Below are 23,024 nucleotides of genomic sequence, written 5' to 3'. Positions count from 1 at the left end.
AGAAGTCCATAAACCACCTCCAGATAACTTACTGTTCCATGCACATTCTATACTAATTATTAGTCATAATGGACCTACATCCAAAATCTCCACATGTTATGACTATTTCTTAAAACTTATACCCTCAAAACAATCTGTATGTGAACGATGCTTCTGACATTATAAACAAACTAGAGGCTAACAAACCAGTCCCACCCTAATATCTCACTAGAAATAATAGTTGTCACAGCTATATACTGAAACATTATTTTAATCTGATGATTTTTAATGAGCCTCTACAGACGGATTAAAATATTTAGGACCCACTTTTGCATCAGCCAAACATTAAAATATTTAGGACCCACTTTTTGCATCAGCCCCCCCCCCGTTACAACTATAGGCCCTCCTATGAAAACTAAAACAAGTATACTGAAAATGACCAAACACAAATATTATAACCATAGTGGGACATGGCCCTAGTGGGATATGGACCAAGTGGGACATGGCCCTAGGACATGGCCCAAGTGGGACATGGCCCTACTGGGACATGGCCCTAGTGGGACATGGCCCTAGTGGGACATGGCCCAAGTGGACATGGCCCTAGTGGGACATGGCCCAAGTGGGACATGGCCCTAGTGGGACATGGACCTATAGGACATGGACCTAGTGGGACATGGCCTAAGTGGGACATGGCCCTAGTGGGACATGGACCTAGTGGGACATGGCCTAAGTGGGACATGGCCTAAGTGGGACATGGCCCTAGTGGGAATGACATAAGTGGGACATGGCTAAGTGGGACATGGACTAAGTGGGACATGGCCCAAGTGGGACATGGACTAATTGAGATTGGACTAACTGGGTCTGGACAAAGTGGGATTTGGACCAAATGGGATTGGACTAAGTGGGATTGGACCAAATGGGATTGGACCAAGTGGGAATAGCCCCTTATGATTAATGATCAGTTATTTTTTGAAGCCTTGTTACTAGAAATTAGAGGCATAACAATAGCTTATTCTTCCAGGCGAAAAAGAAATCTTGACAAAACAGAGGTGAATTTGACTAATTTGATTCAGGACCTGGAAACTGAACTTGATGAAAAAAGTATTGCTGATCCCAATTCTGATGTTCTAAATAACATTAGGACTAGGCTAAAAGAAGCAAACTCAGATTTACAACAGATAAGAGATACACGTTTGAAGGGTTCTTTTATGAGATCAAAAGCTCTTTGGATTGAACAAGGTGAAAAACCGACCAAATATTTTTGTAACCTGGAAAAAGAAATTACATCAATAAGCAAATGCGTAGTTTAGAAAAGGTAAATGGAATTCAAGTACATTCTCAAGAGGAAATAATGGATGAAGTTAAAACTTTTTATGAAAACTTGTACAAAGCAAGAAATCATGAGGGTTCCATTTGTGATAATCTTATGATTAGAAAGCTTTCGGCAGAAGAGTCTTATGCTTTGGAGGGTAAGATTACCCAAGAAGAACTAAATTTGGCTCTAAAGAATATGCAAAATAACAAATCTCCTGGTTCCGATGGCTTTACAGTCGAGTTTTATAAAACCTTTTGGTCTGATATAGGTGTGTTCCTTCTTCGTTCTATAAATTATGGTTTTGAAAAAGGTGACTTGTCAAAAAGTCAAAAGCATGGACATATTTCTCTTTTGCCGAAAGGAAATAAACCCAGACAATTTATTGGGAATTGGAGACCAATTTCATTATCGAATGTTTCTTACAAACTTGCTTCATCATGTATTGCAAACCGTATTAAAACTGTTTTACCAACTGTTATTAATGAAGATCAAACTGGCTTTGTGGCAGACAGATATATTGGTGAAAATATTCGGCTGATATATGATTTACTTAGTTATACTGAAATCTCCAATATTCCAGGTATGATGTTATTAATTGATTTTGAAAAAGCTTTTGATACGGTATCTCACAATTTTATCAGAAAGACTCTTGATTTTTTAATTTTGGTAAAGATGTTATTAAATGGTTTAATACATTTTATAGTAAAATCACTTCATCTGTAATAGTAAATGGTCACATATCTAACTCTTTTAATATTTCTGCCGGGTGCCGGCAGGGGACCCTATGTCCCCTATATCTTTGTTTTATGTGCTGAAATCTTGGGTTCCATGATCCGATGTAATGAGTCAATTAAAGGAATTGTAATAAATGATATGTCTTTTAAGCTCTCACAATATGCTGACGATACAACCTTAATTCTCGATGGAACTTCCGAATCATTAGAGCATGCGATGAATACATTGAATGATTTTAAAGATATGTCCGGTCTCAAAATCAATGTAAAAAAGACCTCTGCAATTTGGATAGGCTCAAATAAGCACAGGAAAGAGCCAATATGCAAGAATTTGAAATTAAATTGGCATTTTGATGGTATCGTTGACATGTTGGGAGTTACGTTTAGTACAAACCTATCTGATATGGTGGATGTTAATTTTAACAAAGCATTGACATCAATGAGAAATCAAATCTTGATGTGGTCAAAACGTAATATTACTGTGCTTGGTCGTGTATAAGTCGTAGTAAAATCACTTGTACTTGCAAAGCTAAATTATATTGGTCAAATGTTGCCAAATCCAAATTCTGATTATTTTAAAACAGTAAATGAGGAAATTTACAAATTTATTTGGCAAGGCAAACCAGACAAAATTAAAAGGGAGCAAATGGCGCAATCTTATGAAAATGGTGGTGTTAAAATGCCTAATGTTGTAAACCATTTAAACGCTTTAAAAACATCTTGGATCAGAAGAATTGCTTTTGGGGAGCAAAAATGGAAGCAACTTTTTTACTTCACAGCCAATATAACTCGGGATGAAATTTTCATGTTCGGTACATATAGGTTTAAAGACATTAAGGATAGGATCTCAAATAAATTCTGGTATGATACATTATCCTCCTGGTCGCAGGTTATTTGTGCTTTCAATAACCAGAATTTGGACTATAACTCGATTGCTAGGCAATATCTCTGGTGGAATGATAAAATAATCATTGGTTGTAAACCGATCCATTACAAACATTGGAGTTTGAAAGGTATTCTGGTGATAAATGATCTTCTTGATGACAATGGTGGCTTTAAAACATTTGATTCTTTTGTGCAAACCTATGATATTCATACCAATTTTATAGAATATTATAGTATTATTCATGCAATTGAAGGTGGTTTCAAATTTAAGCAAAAACTAATGAAGCAAGATGGTTTTGTAAATCCAATTGTAATGGATCTGTTAAAGCCAAACAAAAAGGGATGTAGATTATTTTATGAAATTTTGTTGAAAGTTCAATACAGATCTCCTACAGATAAGTGTAAATGGCAAAGTGAGTTAATGTGCAATTTTACAGAAACAGAATGGAAAGACATTTGTAGTCGCAATTTCAAATTTACAAATGATGTAAAATTAAGATGGTTTCAGTACAGAATAATACACAGAATTCTAGGAACAAATGCAATGTTGTTTAAAATGAATAAACGTCAAAATGATCTATGTGCATTTTGTAATGAAGAGAAGGAGACGTTATCCCACCTTTTTATCAAATGTCCAGTTTCGTCATGTTTCTGGATCAAAGTACAAATATATGTTACAGAAAATACCTCCCATAGCCTATTTGATACATTGACCCCACTAGATATTATGTTTGGTAAAGATGGTAATTATCTGAGGAATTTAATTATTGTGTTAGGAAAGTTTCATATTTACAAATCAAAAATGAACGAAAGGAAACCCGATTTGATCATTTTTAAACAAGAACTGAAGTATTATTATAATACGCTAAAGTGTATATGGCTTCTTGCAATTTAAAAACACACATTTTTGATAAACTTTGGGAAGGCTGGGTAAACATTGTCACGTAAGCCTTGTATAACCCTTTTCATATATTTCATGTTAATACAATTTCTTTTCCTGCCCTGTAATAATTATCTATGCCTTTAGAAATAATTTCTTCATTGTATACCATTAAATATTCATTGTTGTTTGTGCTATATTATTTTTTTTCTCTCTAAAAAATCCGGTAAATTTTATACTTGTATAGCATTGGTAATGTAAGATGTGTTGTGGGAGCTGGTGGATCCATTTTGTATGTTTTTTCTTTCCCACCACCAGCTCCAAGTACAGGGAATAAAATTTACGGGAAAAAAAAAATCGACTTTGGCATAGTCTAATTAAAAATCGATATTTTTTGACATTCAATAATCCTCGAAGTAAAAGCTAATGGATAAACTATCATGATGTAGGCCTACTTAACGTGTGTAGCTGTGGAGAAAAAACCGTCCATCATTTACAAATATGGACCTTTATTCGTATTGAACTTCACCCCCCCCCCCAAAAAAAAACCCATATAGGTAGGTCTATGTATAGGCCTATAGGCTTATTTATCTTCAATACGAAGGGTGAAATTTTCAAATAAATGACGGATGGACGGGTTTTTTTCCCCAGCTAGGCCTAGTGACATACACCATTACGTTTATAAAGTTTACTTCGAGGATAAATGATATAGGCCTACATGATATAAAAAAAGATATCAATATGTTAATAATTTGCTATAGGATAGGCGGCCTATCGCGAATTCATTCCTCGTATTCAGAATACAATTTGGTGTGTCTGATCACGGTGCTCTCAGGTCTCACAAAAATAGCCCGCGGTGCACATGGTGCACATATTATGCACGTTGCTATCGGATTCGTTTTCCTATCCGATTCCTTGAGTTTCTTACAAAGTCTTAAATATTGTAAAAAGGTGTTAACATGTTATAAAAATACAATTATGTGGGCTGAAATTCACCTTCATTTATAGGCCTATATGACCAAATTAATAATGATTTTATCGCTAGTCAAACATGCAGGTTTAACAAGTTAAAAAAATACAGGTGGCGCCATTTAATATCCTCAATCGGCGATCGCTAAATCCTCGGCCAACCTGGTCTCTATTCAGTCAATATCCCACTGAACCCCGGGACTGAACATCAAAAAACTGTCGAAATAGTCTCAAACGTGGTATATCATGCATGGCCGAAACTAATACACTGATTTGGAAATCTTAATGTCAATATGTATGATGAGACAAAATTAATATGGTCTTTCAGTCATTTGATATCAATCATATTACAGACTTGACATTTAGTATGGAATCATATTTTTTCGCAAAATTCCAAGACTGGTCTGGAAGGGGTCTGCATAAACTGCACGGGCTAAATATTAATTGGGGTGTGTCCGGAGATGGTGTAAGATAATTGTTTAATAGAAAATATGCTTTGAGTTTACATTACGGTGCTCATAATGTAGCGAATGTGCCTCAAATGGCGGATTTAGGGAGGCTGAATTTGAGCTTTATGGGGGACACAATTTCGGACTTTATGCAGCATTGTTCTGTAATTATCGGTTTGAGGTGATATTTCCTAAACTTTGTTAATTAAATAAAATCAAATAAAATTTGATATTTTTCCCATTTTTGATATATAACAGTCCTCGAAGTAAATTTTATAAATCTAATGATATATTCTTAAAGTGTATGTAGCTGCAATGGGAGGAAAAGCCGACGATCAATTGAAAACTTTGACCTTTCATATTGAAGTTATGGATTTTTTTCCCAAAAAGACCTATTTTTTTTTGTATTTTAGGAAAAAAATCCATCTCTTCAATTCGAAAGGTCAAAATTTTCAATTGATCGTCGGCTTTTCATCCCACCTACATACACTTTAAATATAAATCATCAGATTTATAATGTTTACTTCGAGTACTGTAAAATATCAAAAATATTAATTTTTAATCATTTGCCAAAATGTGTATTACATTGCGAATTTCAAAAAATCAAAATTATTTGATATCAGAATGACATTCTTCGTATTCAGAATGCAATTCGATATGTCTGGTGTGCTCTTATGTCCCGCAATAAATACTGTCCGAACGTTCATACCCCATCCCTTAATGTGAAACCCGACTGTGACCCTGATGACGATAAAAAAAATGTCCTCTATCGAAATTCAATATAAATATATCGTATAACGCTCAACCCTATCAATTACAGGTCAAAGTGCAAAGGTTAAGTTATTTCAACGTGTAATGAGGTCATTTCGCCCTGTAACGAGCATAGTGAAAAATACACTACGGCGGCTGCTGTTGGGTTCATTATCATATTCTAGATTAGAAATCGTTCATAAATTGACAAGATTTTCAACCGAGGGCAGCATTACTTGCCAGGAGTTGATGAGATGCACACCGGATTTTTACTTTCCTGAAATCTATGTGCTGGCGCTATTTCCAGTAAGCTAGCGTAGTTCAATTTACACACCATTCATAATATTTTCTATGACTGTGTTGTGTTTTCGTGTGAAGTACATGTCAGTAGCAGTACAGACTTCTGATGTTCCGAATTTGCAACCTTTAATTTGGAAGTGTGCAGCTTGGACAATACATATGCTTGTAGGTGGTATTTAGCTCTATATTGAAATAATTTGTAAATATGCATGCATTTTTTTTTCATTCTGATGATATGCAGGTAAGTGTGCGTAACCAGTAAACACGGAACCCTCGTGTACGTGTGTTGAGTACCGTACCTGTGAGCTCACTAGTGTGTGAGGTTTTTCATTAAGACGTTCTGGTGACATACTCATAAAAGTTTGCTGATAAAGAGGAAAGAACAAAATTAGGGGAACTGTCACCAATTCAGTAGTTTGGAATAACAATGTACATACAAACTGAATTTTATAAATCAATTGTTTATAAAATGTGCATGCAACCCTTCTTCTTCTTCCTATATACGTGCATACCTCACTGATGATGCCTTTAAGGGGTACTACATTTGTACACCCCTGCCCAATTTTGTGCCTCTTTTGCATTTTTCTCAAAAAATATAGTGCATTGGTGACAAGTAAGATATGTATAATATAGGGCAAGGACTACAACTACTGCACTGGAAATTTTATTTCAGCACAGACAACAGTTGTGGAGTTACACAGTCAAAAATGAGGGAAAACCAATATTTGATCAATAAATCAATAACTACTTTTCTTGAGTTGCTGAATTTTCAGTGTAGTAGTTGTAGTCCTTGCCCCTACAATATACATATCTTACTTGTCACCAATGTGCTATAATTGTTGAGAAAAATGCAAAAACAGGCAAAAAATTGGGCAGGGGTGTAGTACCCCCTTAACTTTTAAATTGAAATACATCTCATTTCTTGTTGTTTTCAGTATCTTGTTGTTTTGTTTTTCCTAACAAATTATTTTGCACACCGTGGACACTAAATCTAGTCTTCAGTTTGTTTTTTGGTTTTGGGGTTTTTTTGGGGGGGTGATGGGGATGATCGCCACATTGACCCCCATTTTCAACTCCCTCTCACCCAATGACCCCCTTTTTTGTTTTACTGAACCCCCTCTCATCCAATGACCCCCTGTTTTGTTTACTGAACTCCCTCTCACCTAATAATCCCTTTTTTTCCTGTCACCAAAAGACCCCTTTTTCAAAAATTTCTGATAATCTCTCACTGAATGACCCTGTTTTTAATTTTTTTTTTGAACATTTTCAAAATTTATCAAATTTATCAAAATTGTTTTAAATTTTTAGAAATTTTTGAAAATTTGTATCAACTTTTATAATTGTTTTGACCCAAATTTGAATAACCCCCTTTTTTGGTAAGATTTTCGCCAGTCACACAGAAAGACCCCCTTTTGGGGGGCCTCATTTCGGTGTCTAGGATCTCACGGAAAGACCCCTAGTTTCAAACTGCTGTCCACACATCCCCGTCACTTCCAAAGTTGAGTGCCCCCTCCCCCGGACATTTCTGTAATTGAACATTTTATAGACAATACCAATATAACACAGATAAAGTAAAGTAGGGTATACATTTTAAGTGTGTTATGTATTGAAACAGGCTTAGAATTACTAAGTTAAGTCTTTTTGAATAAAAATTAATTGATGATGATTGATTAGTTTGTTAATTTACTTCTTGAATAAGAGAAACATACATGTGTTACTGTACACAGATTTTTTAAGAAGCTGGGTGATTTTCTTTAATTTTCTCCAGGTCATATAATGATTTTACAATTCCATGTATAGGCTAAAGCAAACAAAGAAATTTATGACTCCAGGATCCCACACGCATTTGTTTCTCTTAAATTTCAGCTGAAAAAGCAAATTCATTTTTTATTTTTTGTTTAGTTTTTTGCCTTGAAATTTTGAGATATATTTTGAAGAAAATTTACTTGATTCGATTTTAGGTTAAAAGCAATTGATATTTGTACTTGAAATGTGTTTGCATGAACCACACTTTTATGTTGTGTACTTTTGAACACTCACTTACAAATGACATCTTATAATTCAAAATTAAGTTTTAAAAAAATCTTTAAAAAAAAGAAAGGAAAGGAAAAATGATTCTGCATTTGTTTTTGAAACTGCCAAACACTTTACATTTGAGACAGCATTTTTTCTTACCATAATTTTATGATATTTTGTGCCTCTGACCATACTGATCAGTGACCAGAAACCTAAATGTTGTTAATTTTATTAAATGTATCAGGCATAGTTGAATTTATTATAAGCACTAAAATGTAGTAATACACACACATAGTGTTAGGGTGTAGCATATACAATGTACATTTGATTAAGTTTTTACAACACTCCGTTATATGCAGGAATATGCAGTTGTAAAAGAATATGAAACCTCTAAGGAAATAGCATCAGAAATATAACCAATTATCAAGGCTCTCATTGGAACTCTTGAGTTACATTTCATTCCCTCACAAGTCTATTAGATTGCGCTATTCCAGATTAAATCCATACACCCCATGTAGAAGACACAGCCTTAATCTTCCATACCATTTCAAATGGAGTTACCTGAATGGGGTAGCTCCATTTGAAATCTACACCCCTTATGTATGAGATTAAGGCCATGCCTTCCACAAGGGGTGTATGGATTTCATCTGGAATACCCCATTCTCATTCTACATATGATATATTCTGCATATTATGCTAATAAGGGTTGGTAACATGAGAAGTAGATTTCAACCCAAACCTTTCTGATGTTACAATTTGACATAATTTAGCTTTATATTTAGATCATGCACTGTAGTTTTATTAAAAAGAATGATGCCATTACTGCCATTAGTAATACAAATTCCAAATGTTTTTATTTTTCTTTATTTTTCTTAATTTCAATGCTTATCCATCAAACAGCTTGAAATGTATTGAAAATGTTTTTCAAATTAGTTTAAATAATAATAATAATAATAATTTTTGTACATTTAAGGGATCTGGAATGAGCGTTTTGAGCGTTTAGACAGTATTTTTAGGGACATGAGAGCACCTCAGGCGTGTCGAATTGCATTCTGAATACTGAAGCATGTATATCTGATATCAAATAATTTTCATTTTTTGAATATCACGATATAATACATATTTTTTGACAAATTATAAAAAATTGATATTTTTCAAATTTTTGATATATAACAGTCCTCGAAGTAAATTTTATAAATCTAATGATATATTCTTAAAGTGTATGTAGCTAGGAGGAAAAGCCGACGATCAATTGAAAATTTTGACCTTTCATATTGAAGATATGGATTTTTTTTTTTTTTTTTTAAAAAAAATAGGTCTTTTTTGAAAAAAATTCATATCTTCAATACGAAAGGTCAAAATTTTCAATTGATAGTCGGCTTTTCATCCCACCTATATACACTTTAAGTATAAATCATCAGATTTATAAAGTTTACTTCGAGTACTGTTAAATATCAAAAATATCAATTTTAATGATTTGCCATAAAATGTGTATTACATTGCGAACTTCAAAAAATCAAAATTATTTGATATCAGAAGGACATTCTTTGTATTCAGAATGCAATTCGATATGTCTGATGTGCTCTAATGTCCCACAATAAATACTGTCCAAACGTTCATACCCCTTCCATTAACCCATTAATCAATCATTATAAAAAACATAAATTGAAGAAATGTACAAGTTTAATTATTTATTTGAATAAAATTGTAGGAAAGTATCAGACGACGGTGGCCGACATTATTCATGTGGCAACAGCCAATAGCGTAAACAAAACAGACAATATGACGGCAACACTGCCTGGACGTTGGAGGCCCGTGCGAGGTGCGTTTTTAGCTCTATTGGCCCGTTACAGAAAAAAAATGCACAAAATATATTTCTCAGTGCAATGTATACATTTTCACATGAAAATAAATATTTTCGGATTCAAAATGAATGTGAAGAAAATTTTTTTATTATAGCCGGGAGTGGGAATCGATCTCGGGACCCTCTGCGTGGGAGGTGAAAACCTTACCGCTAGACCACGCAAACATTGATACACAATGGGAGAAATTTTTAGTATATATCATAAACATATTGTGTGTTATTCATACAAAACATTCAAAAAACAGTACTTACAATGAGGTTCACTGTTGAACCTCAACAGATTTAGACTGATATAATAACATGCATACACTTTTGGAATTATTTGAGACATTTTCGTGTTTACGTGTAAAACCAATGACAACGTCAAAATTCAGTCAATCTTGACCCCCCCCCCTGGAAAGTATCAAATAACTGGGCAATGTATCAAAATTTGCTAAATTCATTTATAAAAATAAGATTCTGTGCTTTTATTAATCAACAGCTGGGTTAATTAGAGCACAGATGTCTTTAAAACAATATCATGTCAGAAAACACTGGTATATGATTTCATTTATTCTTTTACCTCCCTGACAGGAACCATCGACCTCGGAGCGTGTTGAGCCCGGTAAAGTGGATGGGGAGGAACCTGGTGAGGGGGCACCAGCTGAGGGAAAACCCCTCCTGGAAGGCAGTGGTACACCTGCATCCACCACCGGCACTTCCCGGATTTTACCTGAAATCGGAGGGGGTTCTGCATCTTCAAGTAGACCACCTTCCAGACAACACAGTCGTCACGGTCGGCTACGTACCGGATACGAGGAAGAGAAAAAGAGGTCCTTGTCTATGATAGTTCATCCTGGAAGTGTAAGACGACCTGGAGGAACCATGAATGGCCATCATAGTGATTGTGGGGATGGGGATCATGATATTATGACGTTAGCTTTGCCATCTACACCTATTGCTGCTGTAAGTTTGATTGTTTTGTCTGTTTGTTTGTTTATTTGTTTTTTTGTTTGTGGTGATTCACTCTTAACATCATGACTGTACTATTCAAGCTCATTATGTTCAAACTTAAAATGATAATTCTTGTATGTGTACAGGGCATTTGGGGGAATGATATGGAATACATTTTATGACATATGAAAACATGCAAGGTAAAAGAGGATATAATTGAAAAAGTGATGGAATCCAGAGATTCAGAGAAATTTAACATTTGAAATAATGGTTTAAACGGAGGATGTGGAAAGAAAAATATTAGCATGAAAATTTAATCAAAACCTTGGATTGATCTTTAATTGAAATTTGCATACAATTCCCAGATATGGATCAAATGTGCTATACTCAGGGTTATTGTAATGGTGGCTATGACTTTCACCAATTTTCATATCTAGATATTTTGTTTTGCTGTAACCTCTCACACACCTGTTCCCCCTTTGATATTTTGATTCACAACAATTATTTTTGATCACATTTCCCTGTCAGCAACAAACCAATGTGAAGACATTTAATTTCAAACTAATTTGCCAATAAGAAGTTCAAATTGCCACCTTGGAGATGACCTTTCTGCAAAATGTGATTATCATTTTTAGGAGGAGAAAAAGTGTCAGTTTGCTCAGGATTGAACTTATGTGAAAATATGCCAGAAGGGATGAATAAAGATGGCTTCCTGCAGTATGCTGCCACTAGAATACAGGCATACTATGTGTGCTATTTAAGTCGTTTTATAGTTGCAAAAAGGCATATTAACTAGTCAAAAAAGAGCAGCGTTGAACATCTATCCTAATTGATATTGCAGTTACTGAAAAAAAGATGAACATTTAGTGTGGAATGTGATCAAATTAGGTTATTGATTATATGTTACATGTTAGCAAATAAAGGGAAAGTAGCACCAGTTAGTATTTCATGCAGTGAATAGTGGATAATTATGGTAAATGTTTGGGTTTTTATTTGGTTTAATTAGTTTCTTGGAGGCAAAAACTGACAATCAACCCAAATTGCCTGCCAAATTGTTACTAAAAGCACTCAAGGGATCGAAGAGCAACGTTTGCAAAGTATTTTTATGGGACATGAGAGCACATCAGACAAATAAAATTGCATTCTGAATATGAAGAATGTCTTTCTGATATCGAATAATTTAGATTTGTTGAAATTTGCGATATAATACAAATTTTATGGCAAATAAACTGTACTCTTCTCTCTCTCTTTCCCTTCCCTTTTTTCTCATCTTTTTCTCTCTCATCTTTTTCTCTTCCTCTTTTGTCTCTCCTTTCCCTTTCTGTATCTTCTTTTATTTTTTCTCTATCATTCTATCCCTATTTTATATTGCCTTCTCTTTTTTATCTGCCACTTTTCCCCTTCTCTCCCATACATTTTCATTATTAATTTTACTGAAATGTTCATTGCACTTTCAAATATTTAAGTGTATTCTATTCTTACAAGTACAGTACATTGTAACACAATATTTTTCCTGAAAATGTCTAAAATATACACAATGATTGAAAAAAATATTGGTGCTCTTCTTGTACTGATTTATAGTACTATTATAGTAGTAATATTATTGATCAGTCATATGTTTAATTCACTATAATGGATATGATCGATATTATCCATGAATGAACGTGCCGATGTACATTATGTCCACAATTTATTAACACATGTTTACATGCCAATTAAATCACATATTTTGTTTGGCAAGTGGTTGTTGGCTAAAAATTTACTAAAGAACATTTGAAATGTATTCATTTTAAAGAGGTAAAGACCGTAAAGTACAAATCAAGGTGCTAAATTACAATTACACTCTACTATTTTTAAGTTTTCCATAAACTAAAATGTGTGATTTTTTAAATTATCAAGGTAGGTCAGCATTTATGGTCAAATCAGTTGCAAATTATTGTAAAATATTTTTATTTAAATATGCATGAATTATATGAGAAAGGTAGTTTGAAAATATTTTTATGCATAAAATTATATATCAATTTTAGCCCAAATTATTCAAATAAAAGAATAAATAAATTTGGTAAAATTGTATCCAAAATAAAAATGTGGGTACCCTATAAAAACAAAACGATCTTTTTAGGTCACTATTTTTAGAATTTGCAAAACCACAATGACCAGAATAAAGCCCACAATTGTGTTCATAATAGCTTTGCTTCATTCAGATTTGTTTTAAACTGCATAATTAATTGCTATAATGATTACAAGCTGACAGGTGCCCATTAACAGGTTAAATCATGTGGAAAATATCAAAAGTACAAAATATGATGTGTTCTTCACAGTTTAAAGACTCAGTAGATCATTGATCTCTTGTTATGCCCATGTATGAATCATTTAGTGTCAATTGGGCTTTGAATGTGGGGGCACAAACGGCCTGAAATGTCACACTGTGACTGAAAAGAACAAAAAATGGGTCATTTTGCCGAAAGGTGGGGGCACGTCTCCCGGGATTGATGCCCATGGTATGAAACTATGAATCAATGCTTTCAATCATTTGTATTTGCTCAAAATTTAAATAATATTGTGAAAATATTGCATTATATTTTTTTAATTTCATTGTAATGATAACAAATCAGGCCATAAAAAGTTTTAAAAAGTGCTGGGCTCAAAAACATTATCAATATACAATTACAAATACACAAAAACACATGATAATTTTAATATTCTATAAACAAGTGCAGTTCATGTATTTATCTTTTGAGTTTTCTGATATGACATATGGAATGTGTTCCAAGATCTGCAAGAAATGGTTTAATACAATCACAGATCATGCAATTTTCGAGTTATGGAACCTCATGATAAAATAATATATTGGACCATAACAAAATGACTCTGTCAAAATATATTCAGTGATGTGATCAATAAAAATACAGAAAAGGTTTAGACAGAAAATCATATCATATATTTCCCCATGTTTTGTATTCAGTATTAAACTTTCTTTCATTCTGAGTAATCAGCAGACTGCATTATTGCAAACTGGCATTGAGGGACTGCATTGTTTTGATATGATGTTACACAAATTGCTACATGGTACCCAATGGTAACAAACCAATTCAAAATTGTCAGCCCATGTAACACAATATTGATAATAAAATCTCATTCATTGATTATATGAGGAAAAACATCAAATTTTAAACCCTCCAAAGACTCTCCCGGACTAAATTTGGCTGGTCATCATAAAGGTTATTTTTCTAGCAGATAAAAGGTTAATTTTGTCCTAGTTTGACCTGCCTCAGCCTAGTGCTAGTTGGAGCTATGGGATAGGGAACCCAATGGATCAATGATGTGCGATGGAAATCCATGAAAAATATGCATTATGAGAGGATGGAATAGCAGAGTGTCAAGATAAATGTGAGGCTTTCTGGCGACAAAGATGAACAAAATATGGTTTTCTAGCAAGGAATATGAACAAATTTAGGGCATATTGATTGGCTGTAGACACATGATCCTAAGGAAGTTTGTGACATAGTTTGGGCCCACCTTTGAAAATGAATTGAATGTTAATATAATCCTAAGGCCAAATTACAAAAAAAAGGGTTTTCTCAAAGCTCTCCAACTCTGAAAAACTAATGCGAAATGCGTTTTTATTTTATTTTTAATATTTTTTTCCAAAGATTTTTTTCAAAGGTGAAAAAACCTCAAAGTCCTATTCTACTGTATGAAGTTTTTGTATTGAACATAGAGAGTAACACTATGGCTGTCAAAAGATTTTTAAAAAAGTTTTTGTATTGAACAATAAAGTGTTGCTGCTATTGTATTGAAGTGAAGTAATCTAAGAGCAGGGGTCTAAAATTGTCAAAATGGCATTTTGATCATATTTTTTACACTTTTTCTGAAGAGAAAAAAAAGAAGAAAAATGTTTTTTTACTAATGCGGGTGAATAAGCTAATGCGCACAGGAGCTTTGAGACAAACCTTTTTTAATTTGGCCTAATGTAAGGAATGTACTTTATATGAAAAATGTATTAGGTGTATAATGTATGTTAGACTATACAGATATTCACAGCATTGTCATCTTCATCACCACTGCCATCATTATCATCGTCATTGCTATCATCATCACCATTGTCATCCTTGTCATCATCATCATCATTTATCATCATTCATCATCATCATCATTCATCAACTGAATTGTTATCATTTATCAAGTACCTTACTGCAAGATTTGTTATATTTATCATAATTTCATTTGTTGCTGAAGCCATAATATACGATTTCCATCAAATTTCAATTTTGTTATTCTTTACTCAAAATGCTAAAAAAATATTAGTAATCTTAATGTCTGAATACAACATTATGTCAAAATTTCTGACACATACTACAAATTTGGCTGATTCCATTTGGGTGTAAACATTACAAATATGCATCAGGTTTGAAAAATAATTTCATAATAAGATCATACAATATGCCTTTAAATGGTTATTAATATATCCAGGGCCTCCCATGTCCCTGTTCTTATATAACATCCCAATATTGTCATATATTGCCTGCAGATCATATCAACTATCTACCATGTTTATGCCTGTCATCAAACAATAACACTTGATTGTGTACTTAATATCATATTTTGATGTCAAAACTCTCAATCATCCTCATCAGTCCCTGCACTGCCTATCTGCCGATAAAGATAACATTTGCATCCTGATACACCATCAGCATTTTAATATCATCTTCAACATGTTCACTTGTCTTCAAGGCAGACATCTTTTTTTACAAAGAGAAGAACCGTCCTTCATGATTCCTGAGTTCATGTGTATACATATCTTGTACCAGTTACGTGCAATTTTATTAATACAATTATTGCAAAAGGCTGGCTATTTTGCATTGACAACACAATGCCTACTCCTCCTCAGTTCCTTCCATCTTTATATTAGAGGATGTATATTTGTATTCAATGGCAGTTTATTCCAAGCTGTGTGAGTTCAGATGAAATGTCACATTGTACCTGCATGCAATAATCAGCTAAAAAGTAAAATTATTTAATGTAGACACGTTCAGGGCAAAAACATTATTATTTTATTTGAAAACATTGTGCTTTACTGTTTATCAACACAATTCAAATACTTCTTCTTTTATGGGGAGACAATAATAATTATTATATTAATTATATTTTACAACTACTACGTTGAAAGTTAAATCTGTAAAATCATTCCAAATCAGCCCATTTTCTGTCTAGCAAATTTTAGCCTCTCCACCACCCAGTCAGTGGCATGCCCAGGACATTTTTCTGAAGGGGCAAAGGGGGGGGGGGCAGGGTAACTTTCAAGGGGTCGAAATTGACGAAAACTGTCAAAAACTGTCTTAAATATCAGGGCAGCCAGCATATCCCACAGCGGGGACAAGAGAGGGGAAAAACCTCTCTTGGGGATAGGGGAAGATGCCCTCTCTAGCTATGCAACTGCCACCCCACCCCACCCCCATTTCAAAAGTAACTTTTCAAATCCTGTATTCACTAATGCCTGCACTGCCATATGCATATAATTTTATAGTGTTTACAAAAATGTCTGGTTCCAGTTGCCTCAGTGTGAAAAAGCATTTAGGAGAAACAAGCGAAGAGCATTTGTCTTAAAGACTATAGATTCTACCTCTCTGATGCAAACCTGAGACAAAAAGGCTACAATACAGCTTTTCATGTTTTTGTTTCTATTTATACCATCAAAAACCCAGTGGTTATTATATTTTGTACGCATAATGGTTTTTGTACCATGCATTATACCTTGTAAGTACAAGAAGTATTAGCTGCTTTTTATCATTTTAACTTTGTAGCACACAGATCAATGTTGTTTGGATGTAGTGCCTCCTACAGGGGGAGAATTTCACTGAACATCTGAGAATTGATTCTCTCAAATCAAAGATCCTTGTAAACAAACTTCTGTGAATCAAAGGTTCTCTCAAATTTTTTAATTCATCACAATAGATTACTGCAATCTATGCAGAATTCAAGAGTGATTCTCAAAATGTGTGATAAAATTATAAAAATGCACTTCTTGGCGTAAACTCAAGTTTGTGCAGTGGCAGCACCAGGAATTTGCTGGGGTGACATTTGGGGGGCAAAATATCAGGAAAAAAATCATAAAAATGGAAAAATTTGGCCCAAAAATGGGTGATTTTTGTCCAAAATGGGGTGATTTTTGCTCAAAATATGACAATTTGTGCCCGAAATATGGTCATTTTCATCCAAAATATGGTCATTTTCAGTGATATTCTCCTGGGGTGGGGGGGGGGAGGGCTTGACTGAGTTTGTCACTGAGTTTGTGTGGATTCTCTGTTGGTGTAGCCAGAGGGGAAAGGGTACATTTCTCCCTCAGTCAGTAGGCCTACCCTTTCCCCTCCCTGCATTAACCTCCCCATTGAGTCGGCAGTTTATGCAGGAGTCTAATTACCTTGGTCCAGATTCCCCACCCAGGTTCTTTCTTCCCCACCCAGGTTCTTTCTAGCCTATAAGAGTAAAGAGTGTTTGCCTCTTTGCTGCATCCATTACCATGATTACCTAAGACAGCAAAAGGGCTGGTTACATCCGTATAATTATATGCAATTTCTATCGCGACATAAGGAAGCCATCTCACATCCTCCTGTCTTGCATAATAGCAGTAAATTGGTAAGGCTTTCAAATTATTTTTATCCAACGTGTATGGTCATCTGCGAGGAAATCAAATTTACCTGTGCCTGGCATGGACAAATTAAATGAACAGCTTCATCTGTGGTCAAGCAAAATATTACCTGATCAAATTTTAACGTTTCATATTGCAATTATAAACATTAAAGGAATATTTTTGTTAATTCTTATTTTATTTAAAACTACACCAACCATTGTCTGTTATTACTATATTTACCAGATGTAACTAAACATTAAATTGTCCAGGTAAAATGAAATGAAAGGAAAAAATATTTTGATCCTTTTTTATAAAATCAAAGCAAATATTTACACATTTACTGTAAGGCTCAGAGCTTTTACAAGAATTTATCTTGAATTTAATACAATTTTGTTTTTCAATTTCTTGAAATATAAAATCACAGTGAAGCTTTACAGTTATGCAGTCTCTTATGCAATTTAATGGTAGCATCGATTTTGAATTTGATATTATGTAGAGCAGAATGAGGCTAACAAGAGTGAGAGAGAAGGGAGTTATTAAAGGAAACTTTGCAGTCACGTGAATGTCTGTAATAGCTATCTCACAGGAAGAGTGAAAAGAAGAGAAAACAGACAGAAGTAGGGACTCTTTATGTCAAGATAAATTGTGAAGTGTAGGGCCGGATTTACCATTGGGCCAGAAATTGCCCTGTGTAGTGTGCATCTTCCATTTTAGCCGAAAAACACCTATGTTTTGGGCCAAAATAGGGTACAAAAATTGCAATATTTTGCATGACTTGGCCTGTTATATATCAAGATTCAGCTTCAATTTGGGCTATAATAGTTTAAAATTGAAATTTTTTCACGCGCTTCGCTTTGGCCTGGCCCAGGGCCCCCAAAAAGGTAAATCCAGCCCTGGTGAAGTAATGTGAACTTGTATCTCACACAGAGTGGAACAAAGAGGGAGAGAAAGAGGCAGATGGGTCGATGGGCAGACAGGGAGAGAAGGATAAAGGGAGCCTGGTGCATAGCAAAAGACAGGGGTGAGAAAGTGGATGGGGCAATAGGTTTTTGATTGGAACTTGTAGCCATAATGACCCTTTGCACACTTAGCCATCTTGATATCTCACATGGCGAGTGGAAAGAAAGAGAGCAGTGCAGAAATGTATTAGGATCTATTTTGTAAATGGATTGAAACAGTTAAAAACCATGACTGGAGCCATTTCATATTATCAATAACTCTGTATCAAAATACCCATTTGGCAATTTTAAACACAGTAAATGCTGTTTCTATTTTGATAACACCCAGTAATATAGATATCATAATGGAGGCAAGGTGGATATGTTATTTGTGCACGAGATATAGGGCTTCTGATTCCATTAACATTGATTTATTGTAAAACACACGCCATCTCACCCTACTATGAGAAGATGATTGGAAAGCTATAGTGAAATGGAAAACAATTAAGTTATTTAAGGAAGTAATCTGAAGAAAATTTGAATGTAGATAAATTTTGCAAGATGTATCAATTGCGGCAACATTCAGTTTAGATCATGTTTTGATATGGATATTGTGATTTGCTTGAAAATATTTCAACTTAAAAAATGTGTTGCATTGACCTGAGGCAACAGGCTTCAAATTTATAGGATTTCATCATACCCTGTTTCGTTCTTCACTCTGACAACCTATATTGTACAAATTCCAATATATTTGTGCCAAATTTGATCACCAATTACCAAATATGAAAAAAACTACATAACAGTGCCAAGTAATTTTCACAACTATGAAGGCTTGCCAGATGATATCATTCAAATAAATCACATGCACAGTAATTGAATTTCACAAACAAACTATTTTTTTTAAAAACCAAGGTATTAAACAAAGGTCTTCAAAATATAGGTTGTTTTGCACTACTTGTAATTCATAACCTCATCCTCTGATCTGCCTATACCCTGCAACGTAAGATGTTTATGCATCAGAATTAAAGATGCTTAGTCAAGTAAGTTTTTAAAGGCACTATCCCCAACATACAAAAATATATAGTAAAGCAAGTTGAGCCCTATCAATTCCCAATACCTAACATTTGACAAGTAAGAATGCGAGATTTTTACCTTAATTTGTGGGCTCAATCAGCATAGCCTATATTTGAAAACAGTACTCCCAAATAGCTTGAAAATGTTACCTGTGAATGCAGTTTGCTAACTTAACATTTTTATGGTATTTCAACTAAACTTTCAATGACTTTATAATAAAGAAGAAAGCTATATCTTGGGCATTTAAAGGCCCATTCAGTGATTTGCTCATCCAGACAATCATAAAAATCATCAAAATTCAGATGTTGGTACCTTTGTCATTGTCATAGATGTGCTAACTGCATAGCCTGCTAGTGGTTCAGCCGAAAACCATGTATTTTAGACAAAATAAGACATTTACATGAATCAGTAATTTATATACTGCCGGTGCTACACATATTTGAATGGGGCTTCAACTTCATCAATACTGATGTTTTCTTCTTTTCTTTTTTTTTTGCCAAATTTTTCATTTCAAAAATACCAAATGACAATTTGAATGACTTATCCTCCATTTTTAAGCAATTCATAAACAATTTTAATTTTTTTACACTTGCGCTGGAATCACTGAATGGGTCTTTAAGCTATATCTATAAAACAAGACGTGAAAATTAGTTTAATTTTGCACTCCCTCTCAAATTGTCTAGACATATGATGTGTAACTGTGATGTATCTTGTAAAAGTAAAGCCATAGCCCGCCCCATGTCTATGTGAAAAAGGGTCCATTTTTTTCTTTTTCTGTAAAAAAAACATTGAAAATCTGTCCGTTTTAGGGACAATTTCACAAAATGGCCGCTTTTTGGGGGAAAAACATTGAAATTAGCTCTTTTTTGAGGAGGTCCACTTTTAAGCTCGATCCTGCACCCCAAAATAAATCCCAGCTACAGGTCTGATTCAAAATTGAACAGAAATTTTAAAAATAATTTGTAAGCCTGATATTGGGAATAAGGTGATCCAAACTTCATCCCTAAGCTTATCCATGAAACTGAAACAGCAAAAGAAACCAGACTCAAGATCCCAGGCTCAAGATATCCACTGAATGTGATAACTACATAATGGTGTCTAATTTTCCCTCCAATTAAGATCCATGTGCCTAAAACATTGAACTCATGCATAGCTGATGATACTCATTGACTTTGCAAATGGTAGTGTAGTAAATTTTTATAGCTTAACATCAATTATTTGCTGTACCAGTAGATGCTCAAGACGCTCATTGCACCAATTTGAACTACAGGCACTGTTGAACACTGAAAACGAAAATTAGTAATTTTCCGATAATAGTTAGTCAAGTGGGTCGAAATAATTAGTCTTCTATTAAAAACGGCACAGGACTAATTTCATGATATTGTCGACTAATGACGGACTAATTAAAGTTTGGTCATTACGAATGCAGGACAAATTATAATTCTTGACTAATTCGTTCAGTGTTGATTGACTAATGGCGCTTCGTCAATACGAACAGGTTTGACTGATATCACGCACTCGACTAATTGCAAGACTAATTAATTGTCGAAATACTAACTTCGTCCAGACAAAACGGGTTTCCAACTCAACACAGCGGGGCCAGCGGGAAAGTTCTGTGCCAGGCAAAATTGGGAGGTAAGCTTTCGTGATTTTTTTCTCCAGAATTACACTTAAAAAATTGTTTTAACAAGTACACATGGAACATAAATTAAAGGTGTACATTTTATTATATATTACACTCGCGGTCGTGGCTTTAACTCAGATTTTAGTCCCATTGTTGGAGGTAATTCGAGTCGTCGTGGCTCATGCTGCATATTGTCATGATTATAGGGGCTTAAGCTTATGTAAATTATCAGCAGACGACGGTCGTCTCTTTGACATTGTGAATGTAATGTAGTTAAAATCTTAAAATTAAATCTGTGGCCATTTTTATAGAAAATAGAAAGCATTGGCATTGCATGATTATGTACATGTTCATGTCAATCATGACATGAATACTACTGTTTTTGGATTTTAATTCCTGAACGCAGCGTTATCGAGAGTCTTGAGTTGACGCCAAGCACACCACGACCTTGAAAATGTACGCTGGCGTCAGAGACCATTATATACGCTGCAGGCACTCGTTCACGAATTAAGACTAATTATAATGCCTTTGACTAGTTGATAATTAGTCAAGAGACTAATACAAGACTAATCGATTTTAGTGTATGACTAATTACGGACTAATTAATTTTGTGCTAGACTAATCATTTTCTGGATTAGTCAAATAAGACATAAGCTGAAGGACTAATTAATATTAGTCAATTCAAGAACTAATGACTAGTTATTTCTTAGTCAAATAAGACATAGCAAATGACTTTTTTTTTTTTAGTCAATTGACCAACTTTCGTTTTCAGTGAAGATACAGTGTGAAAGTGCGGTACAAGAAGCCAATGTTTTTGTGAATGGGTCAATAGCATTAGACTAGAAAACACACAATATAAATGAAGCAGCGGAATAAACCTATGAATAATGCTTATCCTTTCTCAGATCTGCTTATCTGATTATTACGGCGGACAGAGCTCAATGACGAGTCAAAGCTTCGCTAAATTAATTTGGCCACTAATTTTATTAATTATCTTAGACTGAGGCACTATTTAGTGGATGAATTTTGCACAGAAATAAAGCGAAAGTTACCATTAGTATATTTTGAAGCTAAGACTGAGCAAAAGCTGTAGGCATAAAGTTAGTCAGCCACTTAAGTTGAATTAAATTTGATATAAAAATGTGTTAAATTATGACTGGCTGGGAGATATATAAAATGTCTTTGTTGATCAAAAGTGACTTCAAGGTTATTACATATTGCAAGTGTCTTATTGTAAAATTCCATTTTAAAATATACAGCCAGGGCTGTGGTTGATCCCCCTTTTGATAATACACACAGGCCCATTGTCATGATTTATTTCAGGGGTGCAGGGAGCTAAAAAGGACCTGTTGTGAAATTTTCCTTCAAAAAATGGCTAATTGCAATGTTTTTCCCCAAAGAAGTGGACATTTTGTGAATTTTTCCTTCAAAAAAAGCTGATTTCCAATTTTTTTAAATTTTTTTTATAGAAATGGCATTTTGGCATTAGGGTTTGGGGTTGCACCCCATATGCCCACCCCTGCTACATATTTGAATACACAGCAAATCCATACATTAAATAATTAATAAACAAAATAACAACAAAATCATTTCAACTATATTTTGTGCAACCTTTTGCAACCTTATTTTTAAGTATTTTAGGTCATTAGCAAAATTTACAATTTCAGCATTAGCCTGGTAAAG

The 23,024-nt window shown here is 34.2% G+C and overlaps 1 protein-coding gene across 1 annotated transcript in view; it reads left to right on the top strand.

The window, feature by feature from the left end:
- Nucleotides 1-6,329: 6,329 nt before the first annotated feature.
- The window catches only part of LOC140148655 (ninjurin-1-like), a 108,671-nt gene continuing 91,976 nt past the window's right edge, over nucleotides 6,330-23,024 (top strand). The window contains exons 1-2 of the mRNA XM_072170690.1: nucleotides 6,330-6,426; nucleotides 10,715-11,086. Coding sequence (XP_072026791.1) covers nucleotides 6,343-6,426; nucleotides 10,715-11,086 — 456 coding nt within the window. The 5' untranslated portion in view covers nucleotides 6,330-6,342. The remainder of the gene's footprint in view (nucleotides 6,427-10,714; nucleotides 11,087-23,024) is intronic.

The sequence above is a fragment of the Amphiura filiformis genome, chromosome 3 (assembly GCF_039555335.1).
Source record: "Amphiura filiformis chromosome 3, Afil_fr2py, whole genome shotgun sequence".
Lineage (NCBI taxonomy): Eukaryota > Metazoa > Echinodermata > Ophiuroidea > Amphilepidida > Amphiuridae > Amphiura > Amphiura filiformis.
This window is presented reverse-complemented; position numbering and strand designations above follow the sequence as displayed.